The sequence below is a fragment of the Petromyzon marinus genome, chromosome 37 (assembly GCF_048934315.1).
Source record: "Petromyzon marinus isolate PM22_M1 ecotype Great Lakes invasive population chromosome 37, UKy_Petmar_22M1.pri1.0, whole genome shotgun sequence".
Classification (NCBI taxonomy): domain Eukaryota; kingdom Metazoa; phylum Chordata; class Hyperoartia; order Petromyzontiformes; family Petromyzontidae; genus Petromyzon; species Petromyzon marinus.
In genome coordinates this window covers 13,896,505-13,918,881 of record NC_133703.1, presented here as the reverse complement: position 1 = coordinate 13,918,881, position 22,377 = coordinate 13,896,505, and the positions used below count along the sequence as shown (strand labels likewise).

The window sequence follows — 22,377 nt, the reverse complement described above, 5'->3', positions numbered from 1 at the left end:
CACCGCGGCCCCGTGCACCGCTACCGCGGCTCCGCACCTCACCGCGCCGCCGAAGTTACCGCGGGTGCCGCCGTGGCTCCGCACGCCGCCGTGCCTGCGGTGTTTGCCGTGCCCGCGGCTCAGCACGTCGTCGTGGCCGCGGCGTGGGCCGCCGGCGTCACCGTGGCTCCGGAGTGGGCCGAGGGTTCCGCCGCGGCTCTGCACCTCGCCGCGCCTGCGGGGAGGGCCGCCGCGGCTCCGCCCCTCGCCGTGCCTGCGGGTTTTGCCGCGCCCACCGCCGCGGCTCCGCATGTCGCCGCGGTCGTGGGGTTGGCCTGCCGGCTGCGCCACGACCCCTCTCCGCAGCCGCGCCTGGGGGGTGAGCCGCCGACGCTGCCGCGGCTCTGCACCTCGCAGTGCTGCGCAGTGCCATGCCGACGCCGCGGCTGCGCATCTCGCCGCGGGGTGGGCAGCAGGAGCCCCAGCTCGGGCCGGCGCGCACCTGGGGTTTTGGCTGCAGAGGCGGGAGGGGGGGGGGAGCCTCCACTCGCCCTCCCCAGCTCACTCCTGGTGCTGCCACGAGTGGCCTGCCCCGGTCTGGAGGGAGGAGCGCTGGGCTGCTGCAGCTCTCCTGGGGCCTGTCACTAGCTGGCGCGGTGCCTGGCCTGGCGGTTGATGCCGCATGGGGAGGCGGGTCTGCAGCGCGTGTGCGCTGGGGCAGGCGCTCTGTGAAGACCAGATGGACCGCTGCCGTCGGCCTCCAGCCCTCATTGCCAAAATTGTCGGTTTATGTGTTGTCGGGGCTGCCCAAGTGTCGGTTGTTGTATTATGGTTGGGCTGAAAAAATTGTCGTACCGAGTGATGTGGGGTTCATAAATTTGACTTTATTGTTGTCGGGCTGCCCTGGTGTTGTGTTTGGTTTTGGGGGCGGTCCGTCTTCGTAGCCACTTCCATGGTGTTGTCAGTTGTTGTAAATGTGGTTGTTTGGGTTCCGGCACTCCTCTACTTTTATGTTCTTTACAGCCGAGTCGGCTGAATTTTTTTTCACAGGGGGGGGTAATGTAGAGGAGTAAAATGGGGACGTGACGTCATGTGTGCCGTCCAGTGCGATGACGTCACGGAACGTGGCATCATGCGCGCTGGGCGGCTCGATGACGTCATGTCTCGTCTAGTATTTAAGGGGGACCCTGTGACGAAAGCGGGGTCACTGTGGGAACGGGCAGAGTGAGAAGGGTGGAGAGGGAACCAGGGGTAGAGAGGGATCGACGAGAGTCAGGAGTTAAGCCGGTGGTAGCCATAGGAGGTGCTGCTCTTCCCGGTCGGTGGGGTTGGCTAGTGACCCCATCCGACTCGAGGGAGAGAGACTGGAGCTAGCCGGGCTGGACCAGGACTTAGTGTAGGACCCCTAACCCCTGGGAAGTTGTCCCACCCTTTGTGTTATTGTAATACACTTAATAAACCTTTGGCAAAAGCCCTTAGCTTCAAGCCGTCTCCGAGTCGTCGTCGGGAACTCCTCAACACAGAGTAAGAATAAACATTTATCCTTTATCTCAATTGTCATTGTTGTCTATGTTATATTGGCCAATCCAGCCGCTTGCCTGTCTATCATTGCCTGTGCATCAACGCGTTTAACAACGCTTTAAACCAAGGTGTGTGCATATGTGGTGCCACCGCAGTGGAGCAGCTCGGCCGGCGCTACCCTCTCCTCGCACCCCCCCCCCCCCCACGAACGCACGCACGCCCCACTAAACACTCACATGCACCCCCGTAGGGTCTCGAGGAGGGATTGCCTGGTGCGATGGGTTTTCACCCGAGGACCCCATTGACAGGGACGTCCACGGTTTCCCCGGACCAGGAAATTGGCTGAGCCCCCCAGACCGGATTACATAGCGCCCCCCCCAAAAAGGGGGCATAGAGCTTTACAGGCCGGCCACGATGAAGCATACACAACACGGAGGGGTGGGACCTCAAGGCCAGCACCCAGCGGCAGTGTAAACAGTGGGGTGGGAGGGAAAAGCCCCTAGGCATATAAGAGTTGATTTAAGTTGGAGGGAGCGAGGGGATTATCGGTGAGTCAACGGTGGGGAACGCAGGCACAGAGACAATGGGAAGGGGGGGATGACGCGAGCCCCCTCCCCCCAATGGCCAGAGCGCTCAAAACGGCCACAAAGAGGATTCAATTGGATGCGCAGGATGACGTCACATGACCCGGGGGTTAACAGGCCTTGGGAACATAAGGAGGGAAGATTGACTCAGAGTTCTTCTGGAGTGGGAGAGAATACCAGCCGCCCTCAGCGTCCGTGGGACACCTGCAGGGTGCGGCTGAAAACGATTGCCCAGGCAAAGTCTCCGAGGTGGGCATCTTCCCCAACCCCCATCGTGCAGCTGAAGAGGTGAGTAGGTCACAGCTCGAGCTTGGAGGGTAAACGCACGATGCGACGGCTAGGTGATAGGAGGTTAGGCGCTGTACGATGGGTGCCGGCTGAAGGGGGCCATAAACAGGGGTCCCCTATTCCCTCCGGTAAATAAATATTAGCACAGACTGACGTTTGACGCGTGGTGCATGTGTGCATGTGAAGAGCGGTGGGACAGCGATCGGCGTAAGACGGTATGTGGGTGACTATAAATCAGTGTGGGTGTGACGTGCACGCATATTAAAATACCGACGGTTTCCCATCGCCCACGTGTGTCTGTGTGTGCACCGCAGTGTTAACGGTGAGACACGCGAGTGTCACTAGTGTCTGTGTGTGCACCGCGGTGCTAACGGTGAGACACACGCGAGTGTCACTAGTGTCTGTGCATGCACCGCGGTGTTAACGGTGAGACACACGCGAGTGTCAATTGTGTCTATGCGTGCACTGCGGTGTTAACGGTGAGACACACGTGGGGGGGAGGGCCTCAGCCCCCACCAAGTAGACGTGCCCCCCCCCCCCGCTCGTGGTGAGGGAGGGGGAGATCAGCCCCCATCTAATGGGGAGTGGGGAGGGGGCATTAGCCCCCACACATACACATTTAACTGCTCTATTTAAAACAATAGCTTTACATGGTGCCAATTTCCATGCGACACTTGCCGAGAACAATGCTTTGTCTTGCTCTGTGAGACACTGAGAACGACGCACGTTGCAGCGTTGGGGTCTGCGACTTGGAGCCTTGTTCATTTACACTGCAGCCATCTCATCTGGCCGGGTGGCCCGGCGGTCGAGTGAGCGGCCCCGCAATCGGAAGGTTGTAGGTTCCAGGGACGTGCGGTCAGGGGAGGCAGGGGAGGCAGGGGAGGCAGGGGAGGCAGGGGAGGCAGAGCCTCACCTGTCATACTCCAATTAAAATAGCTGTTACGGAAAGTAAATTATAAAATAAATATTAAGATTATTCCACTCATCTGTTATAAATGTCATTTATATATGAATCCAATCGTTTTTTTATAGTAAAAACAGCCAAATTTGCGGAGCTTCGCAGCAAATAGAGGGAGACGAGAGGTGAGGCAGCGACGCGCTCAGTCTCTCCTCTGATTGCGCAACCCCTCAGAAACTGGATGGAGCGCGGGCAATAAGCGCGTGCCTGTTACTATCTCTATGTCACCAATGTAATGTTTGTAGACCCCTTCATTACATGTCCACGCCTTCCATAGTCCAAGTAACTTATTTCACGTATGTGTATAAAGATATTTAGGTTTCGCTGGTCTCGTCATAAAACTGCAATGAAAAAGCATCAGGGGAGGCAGCTATCACATCTGCCTCACTGAGGGGGGTGTGTCAGACACGCCTCCCTCAGTGAAGACACGCCCCCCTCAGTGAGGCAGCTATCACATCTGCCTCACTTAGGGGGGCGTGTCTTGAGCCCACGTAATTGACGCTCGCTCTCCCTCCACGTTAGCCAGCTCGAGCAAAAAAATTCCAGTGGCTGCAAAAATGGAAAACGTTATATTTAACCTTAAAAAAATTCTCAAAATTGGACTTTCAATCAAAACAGGGAGTGATAAATAATGGAAGACCAATGCCTGAGCTTAAGGACCTACTTCAAACGAAGGGACAAAAAATAACATGGTCGTTTCAAAGGGAGTGGTACCAACGAAAAGACTGGCTGTGTGGCTGTGCTACGAAGAATCGCCTTTACTGCTTTCCCTGCCTTCTGTTCTCCACTGCCGACAACGTTTGGACTAACGTGGGATTTTGTGACTTGAAAAATCTACCAAGGAGCCTCAACAAACATGAAAAATCGACAACTCACATTCAAAGCCAAATTGCTTTTAAAACTTTTGGAGCTTCAAGGATAGATCTGGCTTGGAATGAACAGCGGAGATTAAATATTAGCATCCACAATGCTAAGGTAAAGGAAAACCGTGAGGTTTTAAAATACCTTATTAATGCGACCTGCTTCCTAGCAAAACAGGAATTAGCATTTCGTGGTAACAATGAGAGTGCAAGCTCTTACAATCGTGGCAACTACAGTGGTACCTCGGTATACGTCGTTAATTCGTTCCAGAAGGTAGGACTTTTACCCAAAATGACGTGAATACCAAACGAATTTTTCCCATAAGAAATGAAGCGAAAGGAAATAATCCCTTCCAGAGTATAAGAAATTATATTTTATATGGCATATTATACATTAATGGGGTTGTAAAAAATAATTTAGACACTACTTATTACTAAAATGCATACATAAATTAAAATAAATGCATAAAGAAATTAAAATAAATTGAAAAAAATATATAGCAAGGGTTGTGCACTGAACGAGATCTACTGTGCAGGCAGACTGAGGAGCGGCGCTTTGTTTGAGTCGTGAACGGGTGATTCATCCCAACCCATACAAGTTCTAGCAAGCGCATCGATTCCCAAGCAAGACGTCGTATTACAAGGCATTTTTTTCTCGTTAAAACACGACGTATACCAAATTCCACGTATTCCAAAGCGGTCGTATACCGAGGTACGAGTGTATGTGGAGCTATTACATGCTTTTGCTGAGAAAGATAAAAAGTTAGCTGGACATTTGGAGACATCCACTGTGTTTTCTGGCTTATCAAACAGAATACAGAACGATTTAATCTAAGCAGTCGGTGTGGTAATTAGAAATGATATCAAAGAAGAGATTAATGCAGCCCCATTTGTTGCTGTCGAAGTAGACGAGACAACGGATGTCACAAAGCCCAGGTCTCTGTAATGTTGCATTATGTGGCTACAAGTGACTTGTGAGGTGAGAGAGGTGTTCTTGGGATTTGATGATGTCAGTGATGACAGACAAGCACTGGCTATTGCTGATTATGTTTTGGGAGTGTTGGGGAAATACAATTGCGTTGAAAAGCTGGTAGCTCAGACTTAGGACGGAGCCTCTGTGATGGCATCAGATGTTAATGGGGTGCAGGCTAAGATTAAAGAAAAGGAACCTGAAGCCACGTTTACCCATTGTTATGGACACAAATTGAACCTGGTGCTCTCGCATTCAGCAAAATGTATGCCTGAGTGTAAAAGTTTTTTTAAACAGTTGAGGGACCTGCGACGTTTTTCAATAAATCGACCAAGCGCACCCCAGCTACTGGACGATGTTGTGAAGCGACGTTCACCAAGAGCAGCGCCCACGAGATGGAGCTCAAATTCTAGACTAGTTCAGACGATCAGCAGCTACCAATCTGATCTGCGTGCTGTGTTCCGGATTATTAGCGAAAATACCGATAGTTGGGACAATGACACCCAGATGACGGCCGCCGGATATGATCTCTGGCTGTAAAAATCATCAACCTGCTTCTTCATAAATGGCATGAGGGCATTTTCAATTAAACCGATGCACTCTTTCGTGTGCTGCAGAATAAAATAATGGACATTGGATTCTGCTGTGCCCGAATCCGCGACACAATGGGAGTTGTGGAACGCCAGAGACAAAGAGTTTGACAGCTTCTATGATCGATTCGAACAGAAATGCGTCACACTTGGCCTGACAGACAATGGCCGAAGTAAAATAGCCGATCAGAGATGAGAGGAAAATAATGTTTCATAACATTCTGGACAATATCAGTATTCAAATTAAAGCTGGGATTTATCATTTCGGTGAGCTAACTTTCCTTGGTTTGGTTGAGTGCACGAAATTTTATCAAATGTCACAACATTTCGATGACACCAAACTGCAGAGCCTATCAAAATATGCAAGGTACTTTGACTTTGTTAGACTAAAGGCTGACCTTATCGGATTGTATAGTTCACAAATTATGAGGAACGAATGTAAATCACCCGGACAGCTCCTCATCTTTTTGACCCAGAATGATCTGATGCAGACGGTTCCCGAGGCGACAAAGTTACTCCAGCTGGTGCTCACTATACCAGCTACAACAGCGTCCGTTGAAAGGTCGTTCTCTGCTTTGAAACGACTCAAAACATAGTCGGAATCGGACTGACCAAGGACGACTTTCATCCCTGGCAATCGTCTCTATTGAGACGGAGAGACTTTTAAAACTAAAAGAGAATAGAGGACTTCTACAACAAAGTCACTGACATATTTGTCCAGAAGGATAGGCAAATGGACTTCATTTGCAAGTAAAGATAAGACCATGCAATATATATTGTCATTTGTGTTGAATGAGTATGAATACGTGAATCGAATACGTACCTGTATGCGTGTGTTGTAAAGAATGCTGATATGAAATATGAAACATACGGCCACCTAACCAAGAGTCATTGTGCAACCTGCCAATTGAATTGTGAATTGAAGCTCCCTCTATCAGGTTCATATGTTTGTAAATCTGGCTCTGATACTAGCCAGTGCCTCCCCAACCATTGACCTCACCGCACGTCACTGGTAGGTTCCTACCCTGGTTTCAGTGGTCGACTCGGACCCATCATTCCCTCCCTCCGGGGGTCGTTAAAATCGGCACCACTTTGCGAGGAAGTCAACAGTGGTTGTTGTATGGATCGACTCACCCCCTGCCATGACATTTAGAAGTTTCAGCACAGGTACTACAGGTCTGTAATCAGTAGGCGCGCCACTGCCCTACTGCCCGTGTGAGCGGCTGCATCTAGGAGTATGTCTGACGTTTCGAGTTTGGCGCCACGTGGCGATCCGGAAGTGACGCCACCAGGAAGCATTGGCGTGCAGTGACTCGGAGTCTCCGTGGCGCGGGAGGTGATCTCGAGTTTATCTGTGAGTAATACCGACAGTACACACACTACAGTACTACGACACACTACAGTACACGCACAACAGTACTACTACACACTGCAGTACACTCACTGCAGTAAACACTACAGTAGATTACAGTACCTCACGCGACAGTACTACAGCATGCACACTCAGGTGTGCAATAGTCGTTATGGACCCTGTTTGTTCTCTGCAATATTGGTCGATTTGATTTGTTGATGCGTTCACGAATCTCCCTTGTAAAAGAGTCAGGGAACTGGGAAAAGTTCATCCGTGTAACAAATACATTCCCGCACACTACAGCACTCGCTGCAGTACAATAAGACTACAATACACACACCACAGTACACACATGACAGTAGTACCTACACGCCAACTACAGTGCACGTATAATACGACAGTACACGCAGTCTAAAGCACACATACACGCGTGTAATACTGTACACGCAAACTACAGTGAACGCAGGCAACAGTACTCCAGTACACACGCTGCAGTAAACGCAAACTAAAGTATCGTACACGCAAACTACTGTACTGCGGTACACGAAAATGGAAGTACACGCCACTACAGTACGCGCCACTACAGTACGCGCCAACACAGTACGCGCCAACTACAGTACGCGCCAACTACAGTACGCGCCACTACAGTACGCGCCACTACAGTACGCGCCAACTACAGTACGCGCCACTACAGTACGCGCCAACTACAGTACGCGCCACTACAGTACGCGCCAACCACAGTACGCGCCACTACAGTACGCGCCAACTACAGTACGCGCCGTGTCCTCCGGTTTTTCCCTCTGCATTTAGAGTATTTGGCTGCTATAAATTTCCACGTGATAAGAAACTTAGTTGAGCTATCATTTGTGGCCCCGTCGTTTCTGAAAAAGAGCTACAGTTGATCATCGATTATCCGGCTCCCAACATCCGGCGGTCCCGGACTGATCTGCCAAAACTCTTCTAAAGGCTGTAACCAGTCCTGCGATCGGCACCATGTGCTTGACAAAAAAAGTAGCTATTCATAATAAAGGTTTTTGGGTTAGATCGCGCTATTTATAAATGTGTCGTAACCCTCCACACGGCCAATCAGCAAAAAAAGTGTCACGTTGACAAAAGACAAATAATTCACTACTTTAGCCCACCGGTGTGTTGAAGAGTGAATCCACAACATTTACAGTTTTAGTACGACGTTTCGCTGGTAATTACATCCAGCATCATCGAGCAATTCGCCAGAATGGTAAAGCCCTCACTTGCTCTCGGTCTTAAATAGAGCAGCAGGGTGACGTCATCATTTAACTCATTCAGGTGCAGTAATTATATAATCGATTGGTAATCAGTCAATGGTTATGATTAGTAATGAGTTGTAATGTGTGTTATTGTGAATATATGCTACGTTAGTAATCTGTAAATTAGTATGTGTTTCCCCTATAAGGAATTGTAATATGTATGATTTAATAATACGCTTCCAAGCCGCACTAAGCCTATAGCTATCAGAGCGATTAAAGTTATTTCTGTTTCTCTCAATTTAAATGGATTCTCTAATTAGTCTTTGCCAGTAATAATTAGTTTTACACAACACTTCAACGTTATCCAAATCAATTGAGTGTCCTTGTTGACAAGCATGTTCTGCCACTGCCGACAGTTGTGTTTGAGATAATTTAATATTTATTTGGTGTTCTTTTAGTCTTGTGCTGTTACGTCCCGTCTGTCCAATATAGCATCTGCCACATAAACAATTAATCCTCGCTTATCAAGACGCTCATACATCAGGCTAAAACAGTGTCAGATGGTGAAAGTCTAGTGAGAGAGCTCAAACACGTTAAAGAAGCATTACGACAGAATGGCTACAATAATGCTCAAATTAACAGAGCACTCAATGCCAAATCACGATCGCAAATCAACACTGCTGAAAGCGATCAGATTGTTAAAACAATTACAATTCCATATATCTCAGGAGTAACTGACAAATTAGCCCGTGTTTTGCTATTCCGTTTTCCCATCCGTCAACTTTAAAGTAGTTAAAATAGCAATAAAGTGATATTCCGCATTATTTAATTATTTACTCGCGCCGCTAAGGCCGCCCGGGAGTTGCCCCTAACAACGCACACGCGTCATCGGTGGAGGGGATTTCTCATTCACGTTCAAAATAAAAAAAAAATACACACAACGCTGAGTTAAATTGATCAAAGGGTCATGTCCTCTTCTCCCCCCCCCACCCCAAAGTGTGCACTTACTACTATAGATACTAATATTATAGCGCTTAGATAGTATTATTGTAGCACAGGTGGGGGGATGGTGGGGGGATAGCGGCCCAGCCCCCAGCCTGCCAAGGTACCACCTCGGCCGGCTGTGCAATCTAGGCGAGGCTAGGGGCTCTGCACGGGACTAGGCCTCACCACTCTACTCTGTTAGGTGAGTACTTTGTGCTATAGAGTACATATATACTGCTATAGTCAGCATGTACTACTGTAGTGATAGCAGTTGAACACCACAGTCAGTATGTACTGCTGTTATAGCAGGTACCACCACAGTCAGTATGCACTGCTGTTATCATAGCAGGTACAACCACAGTCAGTATGCACTGCTGTAATCATAGCAGGTACCACCACAGTCACAATGCACTGCTGTAATCATAGCAGGTACCACCACGGTCAGCATGCGCTGCTGTTATCATAGCAGTTACCACCACAGTCCGTATGCAGTGCTGTAATCATAGGTACCACCACGGTCAGTATGCACTGCTGTAGTGAAAGGTATCACCACAGTGTGCACTGCTGTAATCATAGCAGGTACCACCGCAGTCAGTATGCACTGCTGGAGTGAAAGCAGGTACCACCACAGTATGCACTGCTGTAATCATAGCAGGTACCGCCACAGTCAATATGCGCTGCTGTTATCATAGCACATAGCAGGTACCACCACAGTATGCGCTGCTGTTATCATAGCAGTTACCACCACAGTCCATATGCAGTACTGTAATCATAGGTACCACCACGGTCAGTATGCACTGCTGTAGTGAAAGCAGGTATCACCACAGTATGCACTGCTGTAATTATAGCAGGTACCACCGCAGTCGGTATGCACTGTTGTTATCATAGCAGGTACCACCACAGTATGCACTGCTGGAGTGAAAGCAGGTACCACCACGGTATGTACTGCTGGAGTGAAAGCAGGTTTCACCAGAGTATGCACTGCTGTAATCATAGCAGGTATCACCACAGCGAGTATGCACTGCTGTAGTGATAGCAGGTACCACCACAGTATGCACTGCTGTAATCATAGCAGGTACCACCACAGTCAGTATGCACTGCTGTAATCATAGCAGGTATCACCACAGCGAGTATGCACTGCTGTAGTGATAGCAGGTACCACCACAGTATGCACTGCTGTAATCATAGCAGGTACCACCACAGTCAGTATGCACTGCTGTAGTGAAAGCAGATACCATCAGTCAGTATGCGCTGCTGTAGTGAAAGTAGGTACCACCACAGTCGGTATGCACTGCTGTAGTGATAGCAGGTACCACCAATGTCGGTATGCACTGCTGTAGTCATAGCACATACCACCACAGTCGGTAGGCGCTGCTGTAGTGAAAGTAGGTACCACTACAGTCGGTATGCACTGCTGTAGTGAAAGCAGTTACCACCAAAGTCGGTATACGCTGCTGTAGTCATAGTACATACCACCACAGTCGGTATGCGCTGCTGTAGTTAAAGCAGGTAACAACACAGTTGGTATGCGCTGCTGTAGTGATAGCAGGTATCACCACAGTCGGTATGCACTGCTGTAGTGATAGCAGGTACCACCACAGTCGGTATGCACTGCTTTAGTGATAGCACATAGCAGGTACCACCACAGTCAGTATGCACTGCTGTAGTGAAAGCAGGTACCACCACAGTCGGTATGCAATGCTGTAGTGATAGCAGGTACCACCACAGTCGGTATGCACTGCTTTAGTGATAGCACATAGCAGGTACCACCACAGTCAGTATGCACTGCTGTAGTGAAAGCAGGTACCACCACAGTCGGTATGCAATGCTGTAGTGATAGCACTACCACCAAAGTCGGTATGCACTGCTGTAATGATAGCAGGAACTACCACAGTTGCTTTGCACTGCTGTAGTTAAAGCAGGTACCACCTCAGTCAGGATGCACTGCTGTAGTGAAAGCAGGTACCACCAAAGTCGGTATGCACTGCTGTAGTCATATCAGGTACCACTACAGTCGGTATGCGCTACTGTCGTGAAAGCAGGTTCCACCACAGTTGGTATGCGCTGCTGTAGTGAAAGCAGGCTACCACCATAGTCGGTATGCGCTGCTGTAGTGAAAGCAGATACCACCACAGTCGGTATGCACTGCTGTCGTGAAAGCAGGTACCACCAAAGTCGGTATGCGCTGCTGTAGTCATAGCAGGTACCACCACATTCGGTATGCGCTGCTGTAGTGAAAGCAGGTACCACCACAGTTGGTATGCACTGCTGTGAAAGCAGGTACCACCACCGTTCGTATGCACTGTTGTAGTGATAGCAGGTACCACCAGTCGGTATGCACTGCTGTGAAAGCACGTACCATCACAGTTAGTATGTACTGATCTAGTGATAGCAGGTACCACCACAGTCGGTATGCACTGCTGTGTGATAGTAGATACTGCTATAGAATTAGTAGATACTGCTATAGAGTCAGTAGATACTGCTATAGAGTTAGAAGTTACTACTATAGAGTCGGTAGATAGTACTGTAGGGCCAGTAGATACTACTACGGTCATTAGTTATATTCTTTGGGTCTTTCGGTCAAGTCACGTAGATAGTAGAGGTTTTTGGGTTAGATCCCGTAAATATATAAATGTGTTATTAAAACCCTCCACCACCCGACACAGCCAACTAGTAAGGGTTGCCACGTAAACAGAACATGCCGATCCGTCACTATTACAGCACACCGTTGTGTTGGAGAGCCAATCTGAGTACTACATTTCAACATGTTAAAGAAGTGCTGCAAATGAACGGTTACAATGATGCGTGGTAAGTACAGTACAGTAAATACAGTAACTTTTTAGAGTAGGATATATTTTTTGTCTTTGTTTATGCCAATTTCACATAGTAAACAAATCTAAAACAATAAAAACACATACACCATCTGAAACAATGTTGTGCAAGAATGTGAAAAATTAGATATTTTTTATAATTACGCGATTATCTGGCGTTTTTGAAAATTCGGCGCCCCCAACACCACCGGATAATCGATGATTGACTGTATATAGCTCAGTGGGCGTTACCTGGTAAAATAAAAATCAGGTTTTTTTAAAGTTTCCGGACAGCTTGTTTTTTGAGCTTGTCCATTTGTGCCGATGAACAGGACAGCATTTGGGAAGCAGTTGCTCCGTGTTATTTCGTGCTCAGTGCACTGTTGGTATCGAGGCACCGAGGATCCAGAGGAGCTGCCAGGTTTATGGCTGGAGTGATTGATGTCCAAGTCTGGAGTGACGTGTTCCCAACATTATTTTGTGCAGGGTTCAGGGACTCCAGCGGTGCGCTTAACTTGGTCACCAGTTCTGATTAAGCCTTTTCAAATCTCTGTTTGTGGTTGACGTAAAGCTTTTCCATTATCCCATCGGGATGTTTCTTCTAGCATGTCAGGATTTGAGTGACTTTATCGAAGTTTTCAGGCTTTGGCTCCAGGTTCTGCAATTTGGCTTCAGTATCTTTTTTGAAAGTGACATTGACAACTCAACATATTCATGAGTAAGACTGCTTTTAAATAAAACAGATATATAATAGGCAGCGTTATGGATATTGGTCTTTGTTCAAAACACATACAAACGACTGTTACCCTCACTCGACTGAGAGCACATGTGGATGCGATAAATCAGAAACATACATAACTAACAGTAATTATTCAGCATCGTTGTGGAGGATATACATCAATACATTAGCGTACAATATTCATCCCTCACACATCTTTATTCCTACATAACAAAACGTACATTTTTCACATCCCATCAGGAAACAGAGGCCTTCTGGAAGTGCATGTTTTAAGCAGCATTGGTTAAACACAAGCAAACTGTTTCCCGATGTTGACAATGAGTAGCTCATCAGCAGTCAGGAGCAAACCAAATGCTTGTTGAAGCCAATGCTGTGAAATGTCCGAAGTGTTTATTAGCAAGGACCCTCCTTGTCAGACATGGGTCCCAGCTCATGTAGGCTTGCATTTTCACATTTAACGCATATCCCTTGGATAGTCAATGTTATATATAGCTGTGCAATCAGGAAATGTTTTCTCTTGAGCCTTAAATATTTACTGTGCATATGTGAAACATGTAAATCGTTTCTGAACATACCTGCATACGCTCATTTATAGGTATCAGTGCACTCATACAGCAGATGCTTTTTTACATGGCTATATACACAAGTACCTGCCAAAATTGACTTGTTCAGACCAGTTATTTAAATGATGCAGAGCCACTTGTGTAAGTACTCAACTAAGTACAAATCAACGTTGTTCATGCCCCTAATATGTCCCAAGGATTAAATAACGTATCAACAACTATAGGGGAACAGGGCCAGGAGTACAGCAGGCTCAGAGAAAATAATCCCAGAGATTGAGGGGAGGGCAGCAGAAGAGAAGGAGCGACCTCAAAATGAGCATTTGCCAAGCAGTACTTTCCACAGAATGCCTTAGTTGCTGGAGAGGAGGGAGGAGGGGGAAGTGAATCGAGTAGATAAGGTAAGAGGGGAGAGTAAGTAAGGGTCCACAGGTTTCATATAAATCCGCACAGGTTCTAAACAGCACTTGCTGCACACCTCATCCTCACATTTTGTCATGGCACTTCATCCTTGTCTTCTTTGGTTCTTTCGGTAAAGTCACGTAGAATGAGAATACATTTTCTTCTCATTCTCATTCTACGTGACTTTACCGAAAGAACCAAAGAAGATGAATCCTTGCAGTCACGAAAGCTTTCAATCGAAATTTCATCCTTGTCATTTGGGTTGATGACATGGCCCAGTGGTCGCGCATTCACCGCTTGTTCTAGAGGTTGGTGATTTGACTCTGGCCCTGGTCATTACTGCGGGTAGATTAACCATAAATATGTTAACCATAAATATGTTAACCATAAATATGCACCCTCTGCTTCACAATGGATGACATTTGAGTAGGCCATCATGTGCCAAAATCACAGTCCATATTGAATTACCCTTAAATTACTCAATTGGAATTACACAAAGCAACATAACCTCCTACTGGCAGACTATACCCGTCCACTCCCTACAGCAGACTACAGCTGTCTATTAAACGTGATGTCTTTGGGATAGCCCTGCACCATACGAACAGAGTGCACACCAAATGTACTTAGTTGCAATGATTATGACAGCCGCTCCTGTGTTCCTTGATCTCGTCAACTCAGGGGCCATCATGAAGAAGCGGTCATGGCTGCGCATCTACACGGACGGCCCCGTCGACGCGCAGCAGTGGGACGTGGACCGGGCTGTTGTAGCCTCGGGCCTCTTCTTCCTGCTGCTGGGGGCGGCCGGTGCCTCTCTGCTGCCCTTCCTTCCCGTCTACCTGAGCGTGCTGGGCCTTGCACCCCTGCACCTGGGGCTGGTGGCGTCCTCGCGCGCGCTGGTGCACATCGTGTGCGGCCCTGTGCTGTTGCGCTGTGCCAAACGCAGCCGCCGGCGCCGCCTGACCATGCTGCTGGCGCTCGCATGCGGCGCCACGGCTACCCTCGGCCTCACCGCAGTGCCGTCGGCACAACCGTGGTCGCTCTTCCGCGGCGGCAACACCACTGTGGAGTTCGCGAACGGGAGCTCGTTAAGCGATGGCGCCACGGACCCCGGCATTACACGAGCGGCATTTGGCAAGGCGATTATAGGCAGCACGCACAGAGTAAGCACCGGCCCTGCTGTAACATCGTTTGGCGCTACCTCACAACCTTTCAATGCTACCACGCCATCTGTTACCGCAGACTCGCCGTATTTCAACATCAGCTCATCACCTCCCAGTGCTAGCTGGTCATTTTTTGGAGGCAAAGAAGCCCGTTTGCCTTCTGACGGTGTCACCAGTGGTTTTGTGAGCCCCAGCACCGTTCCTTTAAACGCCAGGCCGGCTCCTCCTGACACCATCCTGCCAACTTCTGCCACGGTTGAAGCTCGGCTGAACCATCTTCCGACAACCCCGACTGGGTCAGCAGTGTCACCTGGTGTAGATGAGAAGCCAAAGGCAAGCTGGAGCTCGACGTTGAGCTCCAACCCCAGTTCAACCACTCTGCTGCCCAACGCCGGCAATCACGTGTCGTCGACGAGGTGGGGGGAGTCTGAGGAGGAGGCCCCGCCGATGAAGTTAAAGAGCTCAGTTGACGATGGCGGAAAGGACAAAGAAGGGACGACAGTGATGGTCGCGATCAAAAATGAAAAAAAAATTCCAGGTTGGAATATTTTCATATTTTAACTTTGTTCAAGTAAACTTTTGCGTGTTCAGAAGCAGTGTAAAGTATTGTGAGATTGGAATGTGGGTCTTGAAAGGATTAAAGATGGAAATTTAACCATGTTAGGGGGATTCGAGGTATTTTCTCTAAAGTTTAAACTTCCGCACCAGAAGATGGAATCTAACTGGCAACTTCCGTATTGCATTTCAGTGCGCGAATCATTGCGCCACGGCAGCTCCCATGCCGTTTGTGTTTTCTTTTCTTTTTTCCAGTCGGAGACGAGAACGGCAGCCGAGCGGAGCGTGCGATATCTTCGAATGACCTTGTCCCAGGCGAGCTCGCGTCGGTCTCGCCGCCACCGGCTATGCCGCCAGTGGCGAGGCCTGCAGTGGCCATGCTACGCCCAGCTGTCACGCTATCCGCGTGGCGCGCGTTCGCCCTGGTGCTCGCTGTGTCCACCGCTGGGGCGGCGCTCTCATCACCGCTGCACTCGCTGGCCGATGACTCCCTCTACGAGTACCTGGACCAGGTGGATGCCACGGACAGGTGAGACTGTGTCCTGGCTTCCCGAGATTCAAATTGAACGCTTGGGCACCAGAGGCCACCGGTGCTGGGTCAGGACGGTCACGTGGCTCGAGGGAACTCTTAACAGAAGCGTTGACAGTGACCCCGCATAGCTCAGTTCATGGGTTAAATGAAGGTTTCAGCCACTCCAGAATTAACAGGGTTTCCACTGTAGTATCACTTCGGATTTGCGATTGTTGTTGATGCTGTGGTTCCCTGTTGATACTGAGTTGTATTGATGCTGTGGGTACAGTTTGAGGCAGTAGGTTTGTATTGACACTGGGTGCAGGTGGTGGCAGTGGATTTGTATTGAGGCAGAGGGTTTCTATTAAGGTTGCACTGACACCTCACTGCGTCTGAGTGGCAGTGAAGGGAGCCTGGTGGAGGCATCCCTGATATCCACTTAGGCACCAATAGAGGGTGCGAGGGCATGTCCCTTTTAGCGGATGTTAAGTACGTATAAATCACACATCCAGGTTTAAGTATGTGAGCCATGTGATAGCTTGGAGGGAAACGCGACTCATACTGTCTAATCCGCCGGAGAGCGGGCGTAGAATGCAGCTGTTAGCGATGCAGTTCATCGTTTGGTTCGGTTGGCCTCAGTCACTCACTGTGGGTCATCTTTTATTTCCCATTTATGGAAAAGTTGTGTGATGCGAGTGGTCGCTGTTTTCAACCAGTTGGTGGATCCACCACCACAGTTTTCTTGGCCGAACGAAGCAGTACGGAGCAACGGTGGGGTTCTCAGTGAAGCTTTTATTAGCAACCTCGACAGAACTCCGCGGTGTTGACCCAACGGTCTTCAGTTGACCTCCTCCGCTTCACCCAATTGTCTCGCTAGAATCCAAATTGGTTTTGGGGATCTCGGGCAAGTTTGTGGAGGGTCGAGTAGGTTTTGGAGTAACGGGAGGTCTACACCTCCTGGGATTTTTTCCAACTTGGGTTTGATGTCGTGGGCTTCCTGGCGGGGCAATGTCACAGAAAGTCTCGTACACTCAGAAATTATTCCTTTTCAGGAAATTTCCAATGCTGCTAGACAACCTGGGCCACCACTCGGGTGAATTACATCAGAACAACAGCTGCTTTTTGTTTGGAATGTGTCTTTAGTCCGTGATCTTATTTATTGCTTTACAGGTTCCCATTGTCAGTCCTATATAATACAGTGTGTTCTCCTATCACGTGGTAGTTGCTTCCTGAAGAACACCGTGTGATAGAAAAATTGCGTTATGATAAATAATGCATAATATAGGGTAAAGCACATTCCGGGATAACACATGAGATGCGTATGCAGGCTGAACAAAGACTGAGACGCATGGGTACCGTCCACTTTATGTGATGCTCCATCAAGGCAGCCGTAGAAACCGCTTATTCCGATTCTGGCGACGTAGTTCTGGTCAATCAACAGCGTTATATCCAATTCGCATCTGCATTATAAAAAATGTGTTCCCTAATACATTCAGCATCTCGTTATATCCCATTCGCGTTATGAAAACATGTGGCGTTATAGGAGAACAGGCTGTACTGTAATGCCATTTATTTATCCAGACACATTTTAAGGGGAGTTCCTGGTGCTCTGAGATCCATAGTTTAAAGGTACCATATAAATCTATGTAATTTTTAATTTCATTTATTTCACATCATGCAAATTGGATTTCAAAAAGGCTGTAGAATTTGTAACGCGCACTTTGGGACAGCCAAAACTGGTGCCTACAATTGCCAAAGCTCTGTGGTATTACATTGGGATTTTTGTCCAACTAAATTAATGAGTCTTTATACATAGTGGGTTCATATAGATTGGTTCATGAACCCACTTGCTCACTCCCCACAGGATTGAGTGTATTTTACAAATCAACACAATCCACCAACCCGATGTCTTCAAAAGGCGGGATGACAGACATGCACGATCACCCAACATGTGGAGTCTCATCAGGATACTGCGGACTCATACATCTAATCTCACTTATATTTATAGAGCACCTTCACTCAAGGCACTTCACATAGCTTACAATACGGTGACATTAGAATGATGAAGATGGCAGGGGCATACAAGGATTGAGAAATGAGTGATAGAGGGTACTTAGGGTTCATGAAAGTGTAAGGGAGGGATGGAATGGAGTGGAGGTGGGGAGGGTAAGAGGAAGAGAATGAGCAATAGAGAAGAGGTGAGACTTTGAGAGGAACGGAAGAAGGTTAATGATTGGGGCTGCTTAATGCACAAGGGGAGTTGATTCCGGTGCTGCTGTGGTAACATGCCCCACGCCCGTGTCCTGGTGCCGCCTATACAGGTACGGGCAGCACGAGCTGTGGAGCCTGCTGGGTGCATCGGTAGCAGCGCTGGGCGCCTGCGCCCTGTCCCAGCGTGTGGATTCGATGCTGCCACACTTCTACACGTCGTCCGCGCTGCTCGCGGTCGCCCTGCTCGCGGCACTCGCTTATCCGGTGCACGGCGCCGCGGCCCCCACCGGCCCCGCAGCCTCGCTGCGGCGCGCCCTGCGACGCACGGCATGTGGTCCCGACGCCGGCGCGCTGCTGTGCGCGCCCACACTGTTTGTGCTGGCTGCCACCGGCGCCGTCGTCGACTGCTTCATCTTCTGCCGCATGCGCGAGCTCGGCGGTTCAGAGATGCTCATGGGAGGGGCGGTGTCAGCGGCCGCCGCTGGCGAGCTGCTGCTGGCCTGGCTGCGTCGCGGCGGCGGCGCCCTTGTGCGCCGCTGCCAGCGCTGCCCCATCGACTTGAATGCCGGCGTCACGGCCGCGCTGGGCATAACAGTGTTCGCTGCGCAGGCACTCGCGTACTCGCTCCTGCGCACGCCGTGGGCGCTGGCGCTAGTATACGCGGCGTCGGGTCTGGGGGCGCCGCTGGCGTGGCACGCCGTGCTGCGGCGCGTGGGACTCGAATGCGCGCCGGGCGTCGGCGAGCGGACTGCGCGATCCGTGGCGCAGGCGCTTGCGGTGGGGCTGGGCGCGGGAGCCGGCGCCGCGGCTGGCGGCGCGCTGGTTCAGGAGGTGGGCGTGGAGCGGACGTTCCAGGGCTGTGCAGTGCTACTAGCCATATGGGCCGCGGCGTTTGGACTGGTGCAGGCGCGAGCGCCCAGGCCGAAGGGCCTCAGCTACTCCCGGCTGCTGTCCAACGAGAGCGACGCGTCAGACTCGGGGGACGAGCGCACGCGGGACTGGCTTGTGCAGGCGCTCGAGGATGCAGACAAGTGAAGGCCGCACCGCTGAGAGGTTTTACTTTTGTCCAGGGGGGGGGTGGGTTTGTGGTTGCTGTTGTCATATTGGTCATTTCTTTTGTTTGAGCAGTGTGGGTTAAATAATTTTAAAGGTGAAGTGGGACATTGCTGTGATTGCTGGGTAAAATACTTAGAGGTTCGACGACCAGGAGGAAGACCTTAATCCACATTGTGTTGTTGATGAGACTATAATAATACACCTTAGAGGTGTGGGGTCAACAACTTCACTCGTTACAATTTTCTGCTGTTTCAAGGGCGACTCGGGCAACAGATAACAGCGGCAGCAAAGCATTACAAATTTCCAGTTAAACGTTTTTTCTTAAAGATAATAAACACAATTCTGTGAGTGTGAGCATCCCAGTATGCATCGGTCACTCAAGGTGATTATCATGAATTTCAGAGGCTCCATTTCTTTTGCTCCACCAAGAAGCTGATTAAATAAATCCCCCCCCCCAACTCACCCACCCTATATCTCGAACACCAACGCTGAGCCAGTTCAGGCCAATTATAATAATTCCCTTTATCCATGAAGCCTCACTCTTTTTCACGATGGTCCTATCTCATCTCTTATTTGGTGATCCTTCAGGTCGATGATGGTCTCTTTCGCAGGTTTTATTTTACACGTGTCCTTGGGTGACAGAAGAGTTCAATCCTTGAAAAGCAAACTCGTTGGCAGACATTGTCGGTGGTGTGGGATAGGCAGAGTTGGGCCTCGTTTGCCACAGCACAGTTTTCTGTTCTTTATTTTCTGGTGTGTTTTTGCGACCAGGGCGAGGCGATTTTCCTCAAAAGTAATTGCCACATTGCCCCGTCTTGGCCTACTGTCTCGCAGTGTGTGGTGCTGATGCCACATCTCTTGATGTTTGTCTTGAGGGTATCATTTGTTTTGGCCTCCCGGTTTCCTTTCTGCTCTGATTTGGGCATACAAGCCCGTGTTTTGATCAGGCTTACGCACACAGTCCCCACTGCACTCAGCTGGTGCTAGGGTAATCGAGGCCTCAAAACTGACGTTTTTGGCCTCCGTGAGGACACCGATCCTATTGTAGCAACGATCCTTCCAATTGGTGTTGAGACTCTTCCAAATTAGTGCCGGTGCTGGCGTTTTAGGTTTTTCAGGTGTTTTCCTTAAGTCACCCACGTCTCGCAGCTATAGAGAAGAGTTGCAATCACCAACACTATGTAAACGAAACGTCTAGCGTGTGTTCTGATGTCGTGGTTGTTGAACACCCGGAGAGATAGTCTGTCAACGACCAGGCTGGCACAGCAGATTCTGTGCTGAATCTCAACAACCGTGTTTGCTCACTGTGAGAGGTGACTGCCAAGGTAGGCAAAGTGTTCTATATTTTTCATTTACTCTCGGTCAATGTATATCTCCCTTGCTGGATATGATGGTTGACTGGGAGCAGGATGATGGATAATTTTTTTGTGATGTTCAGGGTTAGCCCTCAGCTTTTGTGAGCATCAGAGAGGCAGTTAACGGCTGTTTGTAGATCCTCCTTTAAACACATCACAGTCATCTGTCTACTGGAATTTGGTGATTGTAGCCGATGCTACGTTCTGGCACAGATGCGAGAGTGGTTAAATAGGTTGCCGTCAGTCTGATATTGAATGACAATGCCCTGTGGCAGACACTCTTTGATTAACAGTTTCATATCTGCTTGTAAAATGGAGAAGAGTGTGGGTGCCAGTACACAACCTTGTTTTACGCCCCAGTTAGGATGGCAAAGGGCTCGGAGATATAGAGCTACTGCACAGGATGGAATCAGTCATCTGGTTGTGGAGGAGTCTCACAATGGTGGTTAATTTGCTTCAGCAGCCAAACTCTGACTTGGTTTTCCACAGAGACCTCACGGTTGACAGAATCAGAGGCTTTGGTCAGATTGATGAAGTCCATCAACAGCTCCTGGTCTTGTTCTGGGCATTTTTCCTGGATCTGCCTGGCTGCGAAAATCATTTTCGGTGGTGCCTCGTGATGGTCTCAAGCCATGCTCGGACTCTGGGAGTAATTCCTCTGTTGGAACGAGCAGACCAGACTGTACGAGCCTCGCAGGCATCTCACAAGCGATGGAGAGGATGGCAGTGCCTTGATAGTTGCCACAGTCGGCCTTGTCTCCATTTTTTAACTGGTGACGATGTTAGTGCTGCATCAGTCAGCAGTGTTCTTCAGTGGACCAGGAGCATGTTTCTCCCCCCCCCCCATTTCCAGTACTTCAGCTGGTATACCATCAGGACCTGATGATATTTCTCGTTAAAAAACGTTGTTCAAGAGTGGAAAATGGTGGGGCTGAAACGTAGGTCAGTTTTTAACAATGGTTAGGAGTCAGTGGGAAAACTATTTTAGTTGCTCAAGTTTTTGCTTAACAAGCTTTTGTCACAATGTATCTCGCTCGTGAAGTGAGACATGCCTGTAAGTTCAACTCAAGGGTCGTTATGCAACTGGCCAATGAGGTAAATCGTGAGAACTTGTGAAGCGAAGGGGTGAACGAAGAGGTGAGCTTGTGAAGCGAAGAGGTTTGTGTATCCTGTGCTGATTTGCTTAATGTGTATTCTTCCTGTGAGCTCATTTCTGATGCCAGCTGCATCTGTCATGTGCAATGCCTGTATCTTGGTTGGCCACTAAAGTAATTTACAAGCAGCGTGAGTTAACTTAAAGCATATCGCTTATATTTTGGTACTGCAAATAACTGCCATGCAGACTTTATTTTCCTTATTTCATTTTGGTTCAATATGTATATATAAATATATATGATTGAGTCTGAAGTTTGTTCATGGGTTAATGTTTACAAGTTCTTAGAGGCATGCCAAAGTTACTTTTACGTTTTTAAAGCTCAGCTTAAATTGGCATAAAATTTGATGTTTTCATTCTTAGAAAATTTATATTATCTGGGTACTGTACACAATATTGATTGCTCGGTTTACAAAGTACATTCCCAAGATGGTACTTAATGAATGTGCTTGAATAATAGCCTTGAACAAATTTTGAATAAAGTCTTCCTATTGACAGCAGGCACGTAGCGATATCTTCTTTGGCTGAAGAGGTGCAGTCAGTGTTAAGACTTC

The 22,377-nt window shown here is 48.8% G+C and overlaps 2 protein-coding genes across 2 annotated transcripts; both read left to right on the top strand.

The window, feature by feature from the left end:
- Nucleotides 1–3,627: 3,627 nt before the first annotated feature.
- On the top strand, nucleotides 3,628–6,462 carry LOC116949509 (uncharacterized). The gene is made up of 4 exons (XM_032966890.2): nucleotides 3,628–4,487; nucleotides 5,099–5,126; nucleotides 5,296–5,696; nucleotides 5,941–6,462. Exons 1-4 carry the CDS (start codon nucleotides 3,973–3,975, stop codon nucleotides 6,344–6,346), a joined length of 1,350 nt encoding a protein of 449 aa, XP_032822781.2. The 5' UTR covers nucleotides 3,628–3,972; the 3' UTR covers nucleotides 6,347–6,462.
- Nucleotides 6,463–6,518: 56 nt separating this feature from the next.
- LOC116949716 (uncharacterized) lies at nucleotides 6,519–22,323 on the top strand. Its single transcript, XM_032967339.2, has 4 exons — nucleotides 6,519–7,104; nucleotides 14,501–15,520; nucleotides 15,793–16,066; nucleotides 18,370–22,323. Exons 2-4 carry the CDS (start codon nucleotides 14,509–14,511, stop codon nucleotides 19,292–19,294), a joined length of 2,211 nt encoding a protein of 736 aa, XP_032823230.2. The 5' UTR covers nucleotides 6,519–7,104; nucleotides 14,501–14,508; the 3' UTR covers nucleotides 19,295–22,323.
- The last annotated feature ends 54 nt before the right edge of the window (nucleotides 22,324–22,377 follow it).